Genomic DNA, 18,558 nt, shown 5'->3' on the forward strand with positions numbered 1-18,558 from the left:
CAAAAATGTTTTAACAAAAATGTTAAAATGTTTAAAACATCTGACAGGTTTTTGAGACATGTTTTAGTGTTGACCCTTAAAGTACACATGAAATCAAAATTGACATTATTTATTTTGTTAGCTCAAATTGCTAGTTTTGTGGTGAACAATTCATCCGTGAAAGTCAATCCACACAAAAAATTGTTTGGTTTCGTAATATTTAATCAAAATCTGAAAATGCTCCTCCCCTCTGCAACGGTGTATAATCCATTATATCATTAAATAAATAACATTATTGATAAATTATCAGTAGCCTGTATGAGACGGGATATAGTTGTTTATTCATTTGTAACATTCATTTGTATGTTTGTGTATGAACAAGCAGAAAAACAGAGTAGTGATCCATGGATTTCAAACAGATAGAGGAATGATAAGACAGCACACACCTACATATCCAACTCTGTTAAAGAACGCTTCACCTGGACAGCTGTTTTTGCATACATTTTAATGGGTCATAAACATCTTAAAAGGTGTTTTCTGTAGGAATATCACTGGAATGAAGGTTTCTGACTGGCCAAGTGCTTTATGACCCGGTTTATTTTAGAAAAGCTTTCCAGTGCCTATGTCTAGGCAAACCTGCACATCACATAGCCTAGACTCATCCGCGAAATACGTGTTAACGTTAACACATAAACCCACACATTTTATGAAGACGTTGCACTTGAACTAAACGAATAAATGTCATATTCCTTCATTAATCTGATAGTTTTGAAAGCCTTCGCGTTCATGCAGCAGTTCCACCGTTACCACGGAAACCACTTTTCGTTCGTGCGCATGGAAAAGTATTGAAGATACTGATAATTTATAACTGATGTTATTTAATGATACTATAGACTACACTTTCTATATTACACTAAATTTATCAAAAAAGAGGTGCACGAATGCAGAATGTGCCATTGCTGTTCTCGCATTTACGAGCCTTTGACCAGAAGATGTCGCTAGCGTGCCACGCCCTTCTGCTCCGCTGCTCTGCGCATGCGTAGAAGTTTCTCATTATGAGAAAGTTTCTCGATATTATGAGAAACTAAGTCATAATTACGAGAAAGTTTCTCATTATTATGAGATGATAAGTCATTATTACGAGAAAGTTTCTCATTATTATGAGAAACTAAGTCATTATTACGAGAAAGTTTCTCGTTATTATGAGAAACTAAGTCATTATTACGAGAAAGTTTCTCGTTATTATGAGAAACTAAGTCATTATTACGAGAAAATAAGCCATAATTACGAGAAATGTTCTCATTATTCTGACATACTAAGTCATTATCATGAAAAACTTTCACAATATAATGAGATGCTAAGTCATAATTACGAGAAAGTTTCTCATTATTATGACTTACAGAATTATTTTTTTTTACTCAACTGTGGAGGAAACGGGCTTCCATATTGTACTAGCTTTTTGTAGCTTAGATTTCATAAATTGGGGCTAAATGAGCATGTCTTTGATTTAACCCTACCCTAAGCAAATAGGAATGATGCTTTAAAAAAAAAAAAGATTGTAAAAAGCACCTTACAAAATAAAATATGTTCGAGTGTGTTAGGCCTATCGTTTAAATGACAGGGAATTCATGCATTGTTATGAATTGCTTTTTGACAGAATGTGATTCTGATGAAATTTGGATTATGCATAATGTTTGGGTTCCCTTTGGATACTCCGGTTTCTCCCACAGTCCAAAGACAGGCCATCTGTCCAGGGTGCTTTCCCCTGCCTCTGGCCTAAGAAACTGCCTGGGATAGGCTCCAGTCCTATGGCCCTAGAAAGTTGTATAAGGATCAATGAATGAATGAATAAATGAAATGGTTCTTAAAGTTCATGTGGTCATAAATGTCTTGTGTATAAAAGTCAGACCTATAAAGATCAGACCTATTTAGATCAGGGTCAGATCACCATTCCCTAAAAACTTAAAATATGGAGACCAAATATACAACCATAATGAATTTATCATATTTGTCATAACATGATAACATCATATTCAATTGGGTTTAATGCATTCGGCAGACATAGTGAGCTGTAACTGTCATTTAACTGTATATTCACTATTATAGTGCCATTGGATGTGCATTAGTGATGCAGGAATCACGGTTATATCCGTTGGGCGGGCCAAGTAATAAAAATAACATTCCAATTAGACCTAATTGCGGATGGATGAGATAAATCATTGTGTTGAATTTGAATAAAGACACGGAACTCTCATTTCACGGTAAGACGCAACGAACGTGCGTCACTCTTTTACTTTCTTTTTTTAGGGAAAACCATTCAAGGAAAACATGCTTAAAGCACCTCCTAGTGGCCATTATATAAAACACAAAGGAAAAAAACCCTATATGAGACAATGATTAAACTTAACAGATTTAATTAAAAATATGTAAGCTTAACAGAATCTGATAAGAGTGCTTTCCAACATAATGATTAACGTGTTTAAAGCTTAATTTTTCATCAGGCACTAATTTGCAGACTCTCATTTAGCAACACAGTTTCAGCAGGGTTCAGTTGGTTAAGCAGCAATGGAGGTAAAGGTGCTTGGCCGATCAGGATTTTTGGCCGATCACCGATCACTGGAAGCAGTAGCCTATTTGCCAATACAATCACCGATACCGGTGGTAGGTATGCTGCTGTCACTTTTCTGTCACCTATTGCACGGATCCAATATACTGATACACATGCAACTATTTCCTAAATGTTTGTTTTCTTAAGACATAACTGATGGTGTTTAAGTGAATACACACCAAGCCAGGCATTTTGACATATTTCTGTGTGTTTTGTAACCTGAAGCTCAAAGTTCATTTTGCTTGTCTGTGTTCCATTCCGTCTGAAAGAGAGTGCACAGAAAACCTCTTGAGGAACAGTATCACTTTGGCGGCTTAATGCAGTTTTAAGAAATCTTTTTATTATCAAGCACATCCTGCAGTTTAGCAACAGTAGACTTTATTTTACGACAATTACTGATCTAGCAGATTTGAACATTCAGTTTGGGCTTTTTAGGGAAGAAAGATAGCACACTGCTGTGAAGAAAAGAAATGCAGCCCTAGAAAAGAAAATATCACAGCCCTAGTTTCTTGCTTTCATTGCTGTAGGGTTGCTGTCCTTGCAATAAATTAGGGCTGCACGATTATGACAAAAATCATTTGTCATTATTCCCTTGAAATTGTAATTGTGCTAATTAATTACAATTATCACAATTTACATTAAATGATGTTTTGAATAGCTTTTATACCTTGTATTGCTTTTCTATAGCATTAAGCCTCAAATGTCAACTAAACATTGGTTTGGTTTCTTCTTTAAATAATAAAAAAAGCATGGTATTTTAATGCTATACTAAAACTATAATTAAAACAATGGAAAAAACCCTTAAAGGTCGCCTTCCAAAGTGCTTCCGCCAAAACTGCATTTTTGTATTCTTCAAAAAGCTTACGCTGTCCTACGCCTTCCCTATTCTACTTACGGAAAAAATGGAACTGGTGCTGCGTTCGTTCCGTAAGTTCCTCCTCCAAGCAGGCCAGGGCTGGCCAAACGAACCGCGCCCAGAGTTCAGAGTGCCTAGTGTGAGTACACCCTTAGTGTCACACAAAACCGCCGCAGTGCGCACACAGTCTGCTCCGGTCCAGAGACACGATAACACAGAGTGGAAAGGGGAATCTACTATGGCTGTCATAAGCTGTCAAATGCAGCTTTGTCGAGCTCAGCAGCTCTATTTTTAAAGAGGGGAGGGGGCTGCCCGATATGTCCCGCCCTGTCTTTTTATTTGAAATTATGTTAACAAAAGGCACTTCGTTTCAAGGCACTTCAGTTGGCCTTTAAATCTTGTGTGTTCGGGAAGATGCAGTGATGGTTACATTCCAATTTAAGATTGAAGGGAGTAAAGCCTCTGTTTAGGCTTTTAAAGGTGCCCTAGATTCAAAAATTGAATTTACCTCGGCATAGTTGAATAACAGTTCAGTACATGGAAATGACATACAGTGAGTCTCAAACTCCATTGTTTCCTCCTTCTTATATAAATCTCATTTGTTTAAAAGACCTCCGAAGAACAGGCGAAACTCAACATAACACAGACTGTTACGTAACAGTCGGGGTGTACACCCCCAACATTTGCATATGCCAGCTCATGTTCAAAGCATTACACAAGGGCAGGACGTCTGGTTCTGTGCACAGCTGAATCATCAGACTAGGTAAGCAAGCAAGAACAATAGCGAAAAATGGCAGATGGAGCAATAATAACTGACATGATCCATGATATCATGATATTTTTAGTGGTGTTTGTAAAAAAAAAAAAACTATGGGGTATTTTGAGCTGAAACTTCACAGACACATTCAGGGGACACCTTAGACTTATATTACATCTTTTAAAAACATGTTCTTCGGCACCTTTAAGGAAATGTAAATATTTTTTTGCTAAAGAATAACTTTTACTTTAAATATGTTCATTTAAAAGAAACCTCAGTGTAATGTGTTACCATATCACCATCACGCTTAACAGTGAGAATTAGAATAACTGTACTGTGACGGTCAGGTGTGGATAATTTATTTTTAATTTATTAAAAATGAATCATCAAAAAGATCTTCATTTGTGTTCTAGACAAATGTGCCGCACAAGTCCTGAAAAGTGAAGCCTAAACATTTCTATCACCCCCAGGTGGCTGGATGCAGTGTAGGTCACAAACCCTGCCATCTCAATGTTATCTAATGAGACATGAGACAAACTAAACAATTACACTTCAAATACATTTTAATTTATTAAAAATAAATCATTAGCATCTCTATGAATTAATCTATTGATTAATATTGTTAAATATTATTAAATTCTAAAGAAATTAAATATCCATCTTTGATTGTCGAAAGAATTCCAGGTGCAGTTCACTCTCAGCCAATACATGTAGCATTTTAATCATTCAGTCGTGGAAATCTATGCTGGTCATAGAATATCATCAAAAAGTCGATCTATTTTACTAATTCCATTCAAAAAGTGAAAATTGTCATTGCAAAAGAGGCTGGCTGTTCACAGAGCTCTGTGTCCAAGCACATTAATAGAGAGGCGCAGGGAAGGAAAAGATGTAGTAGAAGAAAAAAAAAAAAAAGTGTACAAGCAATAGGGATAACCGCACCCTGGAGAGGATTGTGAAACAAAACCCATTCAAAAATGCTGAGTGGTCCAAATCAGTAAACAGGTGCTGGTCATATAATTAGAATATTATCAAAAAGTTGATTTATTTCACTAATTCCATTCAAAAAGTGAAACTTGTATATTATATATTCATTCATTACACACAGACTGATATATTTCAAATGTTTATTTCTTTTAATTTTGATGATTATTATATTCAGTATCTCAGAAAATTAGAATATTACTTAAGACAGCTGGAGTCAAATGAAAAGAAAGGATTTTTAGAAATCTTGGCCAACTGAAAAGTATGAGTATGAAAAGTATGAGCGTGTACAGCACGGGCTCCTTTTGCCTGAATTACTGCAGGAATAATTCAAAAGTTTGAGCGCGCAAACGCAATATCTGAGCGAGAGAAGAGGCAGTTCATATATGTGAGAGCCTGCGCCCAGTTTTGTGCGAGGGCGAAGGAAATCCGCATGCGAGCAGAGACATGTGGATGTGCTCTCGCGTTAAAATAAGCGCTCTCGACATCCGTCATTAAAATAACGAGCTATTTGTGAACCGCTCACAATTCGATGCAGGTTTCGCAAAGAAGCTTATATTAAAGGATGGGGCAGTACCGATAATATTTAACCCGACACCAGCCCTGCACCTTGTACGTAATTTACTTAACTCTTTGAACGGTCTCTTTCCGTTTCATGTTTCCCGTTGTAAGGAGACTTCCGGTTATTACAGGAAGTGTAGATTGAAAGGATTATGGGAAATGTAGTTGAGAACCAAGAAACTAGACGCCTTTAACCTCTGCAAAGAAATACGTATTGGAGCGCCTATTAGTATTAATAATTATATCCATTAACAGTCATTCATGAGGAGAAAAATATAAATGAGGAACTGATTTTTTTTTATGCAAAGGATCATTTAACAAGGAAACCATTTAAATTGTGTGAGAATAACTAGTGTAATAATAATAATTACACTAATAATATAATAATAATATAAAAGCAAATAAACAATATTTTCATTTAAAGCCAAACGAGATCTGAATATATATATATATGTGTATGGTTTTAAATTAATTAAGCAGATGCAGAATTAAATAATAACCATGCTAAGTTCGGTGAGTGTTAATATATTTTTAAAGACCCCCCCCAGTTTAGATCCCAGTTTGAAAACTCTTGATATAGACTGGTTATTTTATATAGGCTTCAGCTAATTATATTTATAGTCCCAATCCTATTACTAAGCATTCTGCATTTTAGAAAAAAAAAAAAAAAAAAAAAAAAAAAAAAATTTTTGCGGAAAAAACGTCCCTGAAGTAAGCGAAATCAGAAAAAAAAACGCCTTCATTTAGGGGTCTGATTTTGCTTACTTTAGGGGCATTTTTGTCTCCAAACTATAGCTAAGTACCCTTCCACACAGCAATGATTGCACATATGAGGCATTATCTAGCTCATGCAAAAAGACCACAATAGTTGAGCAGCTCCAAACATCCGGTGCAACTTGACGTCATTAGGTGAGTTGACACAGGTTGTGTGATGATGATTCTGAAGTTATATTATCGCGGTGGCGTTTTGAGCGCCGCTGCTGGTTCGGGTTGCATGCGCGCACACACAGAGCAACTGTGATTGACACAGTGAAGGGGTGGGGACGCAGGGTGGGGTCAGCAGCAGGGAGAGGCGGAGGAGAGACTCACAGCTCGAGCCCAACCCTGAAACACGGCAACAAACACACACTGAAAGACGACCGGGGCGACGGAAAGAGGGTTTATTTCTCGACGCCGGGGATATGATTTCTGTGATCCGCCGAGGCAACGAGTGCTCCCGTCTCATCTAATACTGAGGTGGAAAAACTGACATCGAGCTCACTGTAATTCAAATATCACCCCGCCCGATCCGATCGACCCCCCCTCCACTCCACCCCTTCACCACCGCTTAGATACCGAGATGCACACGGAGACTCGGAACAAAAAAGTAAGTCCGTTTATCGTTAGCTATCGAATGATTTGCAACGTAGCCGGTAGCTTTTGACTGCAGTCGCTGTCCGATTTCCATTCTGTAGGACTCCGCCTGAGTTCCTCATCTATGAGCAGTTACCCGGTTTCGGTTTGCTCGCCGTTAACCGTGATGAGTCTTTAATATCTGAACTGCTGGGTGATTACTTCACTCCTGTGCATGCGTCTCTGAGCCCGTTATCCAAAAGCCTCCTAACAATAATGCTGGTGCATTTGAAATACTTGTGACAAAGTCAGTATGTGGCACATCCGTCACCGTCGTCTCTTATCTGCAGTGCTGTTTTAAAGCTGTAAAGGCAGGAAGGAAGCGCGCCGAATGCAGCTTGCTGGAGAGACACCATCTTAGCTGATTTCTTAAAGGGACAGCAGCCTTGAATTTGCATGGGATGAATAAATTGTTGTTGCTGCCCTCTAATTCTATATTCTATTGTCTTTTGTCATCCGCTCTCAGTTATTAAAGGTTTTCATTTCAATGTGTTGCCGGTAATGCATTGCCTAATAAGAGACTGCAGCTTTTACTCAACTAGGACTGTCTGTAGGCTACTGAAAACTGTCATGAACATCCCATGACAAGGATAGGGTCACATATGTAGTGTGCATTTGTAACTGTATTTTATTTGTTTTTGTTGCACAAAAGTATTTACTGCAACATTTAAAGGGTAATATTGATATCTAGAGCTGCTATAATGCCTGTCACTATCACAAATGAATGAACAGCCATTTATCTGTGATAGCCAACTGTCATTATTCAGAAATATAAACTATTTTAAAGCAGAATGCAGTGAAAGTATTCTAGAGAGCTGTGTAATTAAAAAAAAAAAAAGTGTACCTTATTTTAATGGTATGCACATAATTACTGAACATTTGTAAAGAAAAAATCTGATCTCAAAGTGTCCAAATATCTTGCAAAACTCAGCATGGCCAATATATTGATCCATCTCTACAAAGATGTATTGTGAAGGTAAATGGTAATAATGGTTAGTTATATAGCAATACCCTGGACAATAGTCATTATTCTAAGAGATTTGACTGTAGAATGCAGTGATTGGCCAGTCAGAATCGAGTAGAGAGTTTATTCATTTATTAAAACAAAAAATCATCCAGCTTATTGGATATGATCATCTCAATATGGCCAAATATCTTGCGGTCGGCTGATATATTGATCTCTACAAAGATGCATTGTTAATGTATTGTATGCTTTATTCTACTCTGTAGAGCAACTGTAAGTATAAAATACATCAATAATGTAATTTTAAAACATCTTTTGCCTTTAATATCTTATGTTGGCATGTTTTGCAATTGAGCTAATTAATTGGAGCAGTGTCTCCTGAAGGAGCTTTTATTGAAGGAGTCAGGGAGGTGAGTGGACTGAGGCGTTATCATTGGAGGAACAGAGTGCGCTCTGGGCGTGCCAGACAGCTGGTAATCATTAACATCTGTGGACAAACTTTGGTCAAAGTGGTTAAACACTCATCTACCCTCTGTAAGTCTCAGCCTGGGTTTTGTCAGGGTGACATCGTTTCAGGAGGGTGTTCTAGGTTGAGGCATCCATTGGCAGCCTAATCAAGCCAGCTAGCCATGGGGTGATGTAAATTGTATCTGTTTTTAGGAGTTGAGGCAGTTAGGGACTGTCACTGTCCTAGAGCACAGTTATTTTAGGAGAAGGGTGCAGTTGGCCCTGGGTGTGACTGAGGTTGTGTTTTTGCAGGGCGGCTGTGGTGCACGCCTAGCAGTTCCTCTCACTCCCTGTCTTAAATTGCCTCTCATGTTATTGACTGCACTTTAGTGTCACTCCCTTAACCTGTCCTGAAGCTTAGTTCTAAAAGTGCAATACAAATTAGTCCGTGTTCTGTTTTGTATAAACTTGATTCAGTATTGTGTAAAGTAATCCTCTTCCTCCTTAGATATTTCAGGTAAGTCAACAAAATTGTGTAATCATCACATGCTTTGTTGACCATTGTCCCTGTTTAAAAGCCCATTGTCTTTGCTCTATTCTCAATAATGTTAACCATATGAAGTTTGCGCTTCTGGCACCTTCAGTTTAGGCCTTATTCTGAATACATTGTGTGAGTACAGATACAGCTGGTAGTCCAGCTAGTCCAGCATGTCTTTTATGATCCACTAATAAAAGACTCTCACACTCAGTCAGGTGTAAAATCCCTTTATATTCTTACACCCTGCAGACTAGGGTCAACATTAGACCTGCAGATCTGAAGTTCTTCCTGTTGTTCATTGGTTTGTAGTTGTGGATACATGAAGGATGAGTAGTTAATCATTATTGGTGAAACAGAAAATAGTCTTTTGCAGTTTTAATTATTGATAAGTGAAACTGTTTTTAATCTAAAGCTTGTATTTCAGTGAACAGTCTTGGGATTTAGACTTGTTTAGCATATCTACTTCTGTTTCGGGACCGCAGTCCTGTCTCACTCACTTTTTTTCAAGAAAGTTTGAACATAAACATTACATTGAAAGAATGTAGTGCCATTTAAGCCCAAAGTATGCACAGTTGAATGCACAGCCTTTCTAGGTATATTTTGTATACTATTTGATTGCGTGCATGAACACAGGTGGTCAACACATGCAGACTAGTAAGTTTCATCCTTGTCCAGTCTTTTTCTCCAAAAGTTCTGAGCGATGAAAATGTTTTTTTTCTCATTTAAACTAGAGTTGCCAATATCTTTTAACCCTCTCACACAACACAAGCGCTCTTCAACTAATTAGTGCAAAAAAAAAAAAAAAAAAATTAAGGTCCATGTGTGCGTTCAAAGTATGCAGGGTTAGAAAAATCAGGCTGCACATGTACTGTGCTGATGACGAAATTTTTTTAGTTTCTCACACACTGTACGTATACTCTAGTGTACATGTAAAAAACAAAGTATGCTTTGGGCTTTAATATTCTAACAGGTACATTCACATTTTTGTAGAGGACAACCAATTGATCGGTTTTGCAGGTTAATTGGCGTCGCTAACCGATTGCTGGAAAAATCTTTTTTTTTTTTCAATCCATACCGTTCCATACCGTTTCACCATGCTCCTTCCATTGCTGGAGCATCTGAGAAGGGTCCGCTGTCATTATACAGTACAAGAGTGGCCTCAGGAGGTGAAATCTCTGATGACTTGTGGAGTTTTTGATGCGTGAGACTGCGCTTCATAGAGTGGTACACTTCAGTGCGGATTTAAAACATAGACAATAAAAAGGTATGTATACAATACCCTTTATTGACTAAATGCTGCATTAGTAGAGAAAGAACAGCAGTATATTTGATGTCGAGGCTGAGAGGATGCTAACATAAGTAGTACCTCAAGGGGTTAAAACAGTGTGTCTGACATGCAAGCCCGACCCAAATGTTTAATGCCACGATTGTTACCATCTATGCACATTAGTTTATGACCAGCTGGTGACTTTTATGCATTCTTTAGCCAGCAAAGCATATTTATAGCTAGTGACATGAGAAAGCCGATTGACAGAAACATAAACAAATCAGAAAAATATCCAATTTCAGTTCTTTAAAATTCAAACATGTTGTTTTGAATGTACTCAAGTTCCAAATCCTGCCGCTTCTGTATTTCACTGTGGATTCTTTGGTAAATTAATCGCACTTCTGCGCAGTCTTTGCAAGCAGACTTTTATGATGTGGACTCAACAGTAATGCAACAACATGTAAGTAACTGTTCATTCTAATGCCTGATCTGATATGTATTGATTCATGTACAGTCAGATGCTCAAACAGATTGACAGCTCATTTTATTTAACAAATCTCTTAGTTACGTTGCGTTTGCACTGATAGTTATGAAAGCATTTGTTAGTTTGTAGTAATTGTAGTTGCAATGATATCACTGCTTTCCTGTGCTCAACAACATCTCTGTGATTGGCTACAATGTTAATAACTGCAACCTTTTATACCAACAATCTAAATGCCATAGATCTAAATGTATTGCAACACTTTTCACGATTAGTTAACCTTGAGAGCTGTAATAGTAAAAACGTGCTAAAAGTTTTTGAGAGAGTAATAATTAGCTATTTCAAATGGAAAAATCACACCAGTGGGCGTTTACACTGAAGTCTCACAGCAGACACGCCCCTTAAAACAGAGCGTTAAAATAAGAGGGCTAAAATCGGAGTAGGAAAAAATGCCTTTTTCTTTTTTTCTAAATTATGACATTTTTTGATGTAAAGCATACTAACATTATAAGTGCACCCCAGGAAACATTATAAAACAATAAAAGAATGCAGTTCATGACCCCTTTAAATTAAACAAGGCTGGAAATTACATGTAGGCTGGAATATTGTGCATTTTTCAGCAAAATGTTTGTCTTTCTGTGGCTTTAATATAGTCTGTATTAATAGTGGAGGCAAATGCTTAAGAGACTATGATTGGATCATTAGATTATGATGTTTCTAACATGTTATATGTTTGGCAACAGGTCTTCTAACCCTAACTGATGAAACCTTTCATTTCTTAGGTTTCATTTCTTATCAGGTATGAAGATGTATCATGGCCATATTCCAGGATGACAAAGCCAAGATTTATCAGGCTGAAACTGCGAAAGAATGGTTGGGAGGGAGCATTAAGAATCATTTTCACACATGAATTGGCACCTCTGAGTCCAGACCTTACATTAATTGAAAGTCTTTTGGGATGTGCTGGAGTATATTTCACAGAGTACTTGACTCTTGCATTGTCAATACAAGATCTTGACCAAAAAATGATCTCTTGATGGAAATAACATCACAGCATTTATTTCCATCAAGAGGTACATTAGGGATGGGTGATATGTAAAAAATATTTGATCGATAATCGCCTTAAAAAATATCACGATATCCGATAATATCGCCCACCCTGCCCCTTCTGCCCCGCCCCATCGGAGACAACATGGCCGACAAGCACTGTAAACACACATCAGTTTGGTTGCACTTTATCTGACAATAGCCTGCAAATCCGTAGGCATAAACTTAATTTAAAGGTTAAAGGTTTGTTTTTCTTTTCTTGGTTTGTGCTTTAATATAAAAGCATCTGTTATGTTAATCATTTCCACACTGCTCAAGTGTTTGAAATTAATTTCATTGCGTGAAGAAAACTGTTGAATTGATCAGAGTTTAATGGAGTTCATTGTGAAGGTGGACATTCTGGTGGTGATTGTAAGAATGATGCATGTTGATGTCAAATGTGTTTTATATTTTTTCTTAAGGTCCGATGTTTCTCTTTCATTTTTGGAAGAGAAACATCGGACACATATCGTGATGATACGTTTAATTTTAAATGCGTAGCTCTGTTTTTTAAACTTGTAGTTAAGCTATAATGTATTTATTATTTGTCTAAAAGCGATTAAAAACAGTTTGATTTGTTCTGCATGACCAAAAACGGAAAGATGATTTTTTTTTCTCATGTTTTAGAGCTCCGATGTGTCCTTACAGGCCTCTTATAACGAAATAATAATTAAACAAATCATTATTCATTTGAAAAAATAATTACAAATGTTGTTTGTTAATTTTATGTTTCATTTATTTTGATAATGAACAGGCTGTGATGTCAAACAGTGCTATTGACGTGTGTGCGCGAGGTGCCGGCAGGATCACTTGAACTGCTTCCTTCCACCAGTGAAATCAACTTAAAATACTAATTTTTTGGTCATACATAAACTGTAAAGAGTTTAATCATATCTGTGTACGCTCAAAATAAAAACAAAACATTTTGTTTTTGTAAAAGAAAGAAAACATGTAGGCCTACCACTTTCTTCCGTCTTAGTTTCCTTTTGAACGTGTTTGTGTGGAGAGCGTCGGAAAAAAATAAATCAATTAAAACGGCATATGGCTTCAGTTTTTTTTTCTTTCGTTTTGTTAATGTGTTCATTGTTTAAGTGAATATATCTTGTGTATTATTCATTTTATTTAGGCTATATGAGTTTATTTTGCTGCGGGTGCGTGATGTAAATCCTCCTTTTCTGTTGTTTGCGCGTGTAAAACGAAACCACTGGAAAACAAATGTAGTTATTTTTAATGAGTCATAGACATTTAGGCTATCCATTCTAATTTAATTTAGCCTTTTCATTCTAATTTAACAATCTTGTCGATTTAAAGGTGCTAAAGAGGATCTTTGCGTCGACTGAGAAACCAAAGACTGTTATTGAGTTTTTGAAATGAGCGCATGCATAAGAACAACCCCCCTCCTTCACAGCTCGTTTCGGAACGCCTCCCAAAACTGATGGGACGAGTATTGGAACACCAGTGTTTACCACCGGCATTCGCTGTGTCATGTTAGTGGATTCATTATGTCGGACTCACCGAAGATAACTCATAATCTGCAGTTGTTACTCCTGTCTCCTGATAAAAACATTGCATGCGGCGCCTATTGTGTGGAAAGTTACTGGAGCGCGCAGCCTCACACGTCTCGCTTAAGGAACGTCATGGCAGTGATTGACAAGCCAGAGGGCCAATCCGCGCACGTCTTTCACAAGGAACGTAATGGCAGTGATTGACAAGCCAGAGGGCCGATTATCGCGTAAACGATTGGCTGATGTTTTTAAGGCCCTACCTCGTGCAAAGATGATGTATATTAATATTATTCCTTTCAGTGCACATAATAAATAGTCTTTTATCAGTTAGTAAAGACAGTTTCAAGTAATATTGCAAAAATGTATAAAACAAAACATTCTCTTTAGCACCTTTAAACAGAAATGAAGGCTACATTATTAGCGCCGCGGGTATAGGCCTAGGTTGATGTCAATGCACAAATCCAATATAGTCTGTTACACACATGTGTGACGTGTGACAAAACTGTGTTTACGGGAATGTTTTAAAAATAAAAATACATTGTTAATAAGCAAAATCAAAATGTTAATTTTATAAAGAGTATAGCCTTATGCCATTGCATGTGAATAAATATGTGAATGGTAACTACAGGACTATGTTAAATACATTTTTATTTTTTTTCTCGATATTGGCGATTATCGTCTGTAACTGACTTTTAATATTAAGATCGTGATACTTCCAAGACATCGTCGATATACGATAATATTGTCATATGGCCCAGCCCTAAGGTACATCAATTTTTTGTCAAGATCAATGCAAGAGTCGAGAACTTTGTAAAGTCTATTCAGGCACATCCGAAAGTCTTTCAGTGAATTTGGTTCAGTACAATTATTATTATTTTTTTTTTACATTTTTGTAATAAAGTTCAGCAATATTTTACTTTGAGTGTTATGTTTGTTTTCATTTAGTATCCAATTTAAAAATGGTCAGTTGATTAATTGGCAGTCGGCCAGTGTGGTCTTGTTATCAGTAAAATCCACTATTGGTCGACCTCTACATTTTTATTGTACAATAATATTTAACACATCTGTGTTAGCAGTTTTTAACATAGTACATTAATAGCATCATACAAAGAAACAATTCTTTAGCTTGTTTTATATTCTAGAGAAAAGGAAACCTTATATTATCAAGGAAATCACAAATGAATCAGCCCTCTATGCCATCTGTAGAAATGACAGTTCGTTAAATGCAATAATCCATAATTCACAAAAATGAATTTTAGGACCATTGACTTCAATATTACCATCTGCCCCTTTATTTAGTTCTGTTTCTCGTCATTTTTGTTTCTAATAAGTCTATATTTCACACTAATATCCACCATTTTCAGCTCTCTGACTGTGCACATGGTACATTATTTTACTAAAAGACCTCAGGATTGAGTTAGTGAACAAAGTGAATATATTTGAGTTCACAACCCATTTTACATCCATAATGTGACATTTCCAAATGATGAAAAATGATCTTTATATTATAATGTGTATGAAAAATACATTTGGAAAAGAAAAGGAAAGTTGTTTCAGATGTGGGAAATATATTTCTTTTTGCAATAACACAATATGACCAGGAACATAAATTAAGAAAGTAAATGAGGATGAACCGATAATAGTCTTACAGATAGTTGTAGTAGTTCATCTGTTTACTAAAATAATTAAGACATCTAATATAATTAATATTCTTTCAACCCAATATTTTTTAAAAAATTACAAATGCAATGAAAATACAGGTTTCATTATCGCCAAATACCAAAAATAAAAGTACTGTTACTGTTGTTCTGGAAAAGGTGGTATTGGTGCAACCCTAAAAGTAAATAAGGTAAATTTTAATTTAATGTTGCTTTAAAATAAAAATAAGTTCAAGTTCAGCTAAAGCCTCTGAGAATGTTCTGGACTTTTTGGAGGTTGTGTATTTTGCTGGTGGTGGAAGAAACAAACGTACCTTTGATGTAATCAAAGAATTTTTTTATTTTATTTTATTTTTTTTTATTTTGGGAGCTCCCTGAAGAGTATTTGGTTGTTCGAGTGAGCAGAGGAAGTGAGGTTGGAAGGAAAAATAAGACCTGTAAAGGGAGGTCAAAGGGGACTTGCAGCATTATGTAGTTTAGCTCCCAGACCTAAAGGAAGTAAACCAATTTAGAGGTGAGGTTCTGGATGAGTGGGGGCTCTGGGGTGTATTTGTGTGTATGGTATGGGAATATCCGTAAGGATATTGTCCATGTCTCCCCAGATTAGAGCCGATGTGACAGAATGACCCCCTACCATTGCAGCACAATCATTAACCAGGGAAAGAATCCCGTCCCCATAGCAACCCCTGCAGTTCTGCCAAACTGTCTGCAGTGAAAAAAAGGGAGCGGGGGTGGGGTGCTCAGGGTGGGGAGGGTGTGTCTCAGTGTGTGTGTGTGACTATTGATGTTGGAAAAAGCATGTAAGCCATTGCTCAGAATGTGAAAATTACGTGATTTGGAAAACTAGATGTGAACCATTTTGTAGCCCCCTTTAAACACATGCAAATGCTGGATTTTTGCATTAGCCTTTTACAGTAGCATAATTATAAGGAGCAAGGTGAAAATGTGTCTGTCTCGACCAGATTCTTCCAGGAAAGTAAAGGCTATCTGCTCAGGTGTACTTTGGGAATTGTAGCTTGCCCCTATACCTTTTAAAGTTGACATTACCAGCTCTCTCTTTCTTTTTTTTTTTCTATCTCAATGCAGCTCTGCAGCAGAGATTAGCTGCCCTACAGAAAGATAGAAACTTCTTCCTTCCTGTATTAGGTGCTCATCTGCTTAACATACATTAAGTGGCTTGAGACAAGGTGAAACATTGAGGTTTGCACATTGACACCTTTGAGCATAGTATAATGTGAAGAAACTTTATTTGTGCTGGTATGCAGGACAGACCTTTCTTTTTTGAGGAAATTAACTGGAGGTAGAGGAATGAGCAGGTTTAGACTATTGTGTGTGTTTGTGTGTGTGTGTGTGTGTGCATGCGTTTTAGGGTGGGGAGGGCTATGAGAAGTAGCAGCAGAGTTTGCGTCAGAAGGGTGTGGTGAGATAAGGGCAAGTTCACTTCTATGGTAACTGTGCCAGCCATGAAGAGAAAGTCCTATGTGTTTGTTTGAATTTATACACTCCTAGCCATCACTAGTATTCTTAAAGAAACAGTGGACCCAAAAATGATAATTCTGTCATTCATTTTGTTTTCTTCCGAATCCAAACCCATATGATTAGTTTGTTTTTCAGAGGAACACAAAATAAGAATTCTGAAAATTTAGTTTAACCACTCTGTCAAGCTTCAAATAGGACCAAAAACACCCTAAGGCCCTGTTTACACCTGGTGTTAAGATGTGTTTTGGTCGGTCGGATCACAAGTAGATGACTCTGAATACAGGTGTAAACTTAAACGTTTTCAGCTTGTCCACTTTCAACCACTTCCAGAGGTAGTCGAAAATGCATTAGACTGAATTGCTTTTGTAGTGTAAATGCTCAAGCATTGTAAAAAAATATCCCTTTAAATTTATGTTAAAAAAAACCCAAAAAACTGGCAGCTGTGGTTACCTGAAATTCACCATAAAAATACTGTTACAATGTTTCAATTTTTTACAGGATACCCTTATATTTTACAACTTATAACCATATATTTCATTAAAATGTTAATATGCCTACTTTAAGTACCAAAATCTTCCTCTTTATCTTTAAATGTATCGATAACCACCACAATAAAATAGGTGGTACAATAGAAAGCTTTGCGGCTATCAGAGCTAAGGTAGGAAATCGAAAATGGATTTCAGTTCTGGAATCTGGAAATACTACATGTGACAAACAACAAATAATGTATGAAAAAATGTATGAAATTCATTTTGATACAGATTATGCTGTGTTTTGGAGGGATATGAAGTACTTTTTTATCCATTTACTGCAAAAATCCTCAACTACACCATTTGTATGGATATGAAATATTACATTTTTATAAAAAAAAACACTCAATGATGATAATGATGATCAAAATTAAATAGGAGTTGTTTCTGGATAATGATCTAGGTTTTAGTTAGATCATTAGAATTCTGTCATCTGCTGGTTAGAGAAATCTGTAGGAAATACATTTTTAGTGTAATTACCATATACATTCAGCTAGGGCTGGGCGATGTATCGAATGCTTTTGTCACGCGCATTTCTTCAGTAAAGCCGGTTCCGATTACCGCTAAATCGCCATCACCTGCTTTCAAATGAAGCGGCATTTAATAGACAGAGCCGTAGTTCACTGATAAGACACGCAATATCGCGTTCAATATCGATATGTATCGCCGTCTCGGCAATATCGATATGTATCGGACCCATTATTTTTTCTGGATGTGGCCAACTGCACTTATAAATGCAATATGGAACAAACATGATCGCGCCCGCGTGCACCAGGTCTTTGTCTGTGAAATGTCCACTGCGTCTCTGAAGGTCTTTGCCGCTGTCGCCTTTGGCTTGCTTAGTTGGGGACACTTGACATTTGATATTCAATAGTAATCTTGACATTTATTCAACAGTGCTTCTGATCTGCCTGCATTGACACTATTATTTAAGAGCTGCTGTGCAGCCAAATTATGTACCAGTTATCAATCTAAAGCTGCTTTGACACAATCTGCATTGTAAAAAACGCTATATAAATAAAGGTGACTTGACTTGACGTGTGGAATTGTCAGTGGGAATAAACAGTTCTTGTGCACACTAAACGAGCAGGTCCGGAACGCATAGAGTGAAGGGAGACTTCACGTCACGTATTTTGCGCGCTCACATTCGTTATTTTGAATGTAGATGCGGGACGAATGCGCTCAAATAGAGATCGAAAGTTCTGCTAAGATGGACTAACAGCTGATCATACCTGTACAGGGTGGGTTTTTTATTTCTAAGTTTTATAAGTAAAACAGTGATGTCATCGTCCAGCTCAGTTCAGTTCACATACAATGGTGTCAATGCAGGCAGATCAAAAACACTGTTGAATATCAAGTGTCAAGTGTCCCCAACTAAGCAAGCCAGAGGCGACAGCGGCAAGGAACCCAAACTCCATTAGGTGACAAGCAGGTGAAAAAATGGAGAAAAAAACCTTGGGAGAATCCAG

General features: G+C 37.0%; 1 protein-coding gene across 3 annotated transcripts in view; it reads left to right on the plus strand.

Moving 5' to 3' along the window:
* Positions 1-18,558, plus strand: part of klf8 (Kruppel like factor 8) — a 76,701-nt gene that overhangs the window by 684 nt on the left and 57,459 nt on the right. The window contains exon 1 of one of the 3 annotated variants that reach the window (XM_067375204.1): positions 6,543-7,108. The exons of 1 other annotated variant lie outside the window; for it this stretch is intronic. In XM_067375204.1, coding sequence (XP_067231305.1) covers positions 7,082-7,108 — 27 coding nt within the window. In that variant the 5' untranslated portion in view covers positions 6,543-7,081. Of the gene's footprint in view, positions 1-6,542; positions 7,109-10,414; positions 10,811-18,558 lie in introns of those variants that run through there. One more of the 3 variants, XM_067375205.1, reaches the window with a different exon arrangement.

The sequence above is a fragment of the Chanodichthys erythropterus genome, chromosome 22, assembly GCF_024489055.1.
Source record: "Chanodichthys erythropterus isolate Z2021 chromosome 22, ASM2448905v1, whole genome shotgun sequence".
Lineage (NCBI taxonomy): Eukaryota > Metazoa > Chordata > Actinopteri > Cypriniformes > Xenocyprididae > Chanodichthys > Chanodichthys erythropterus.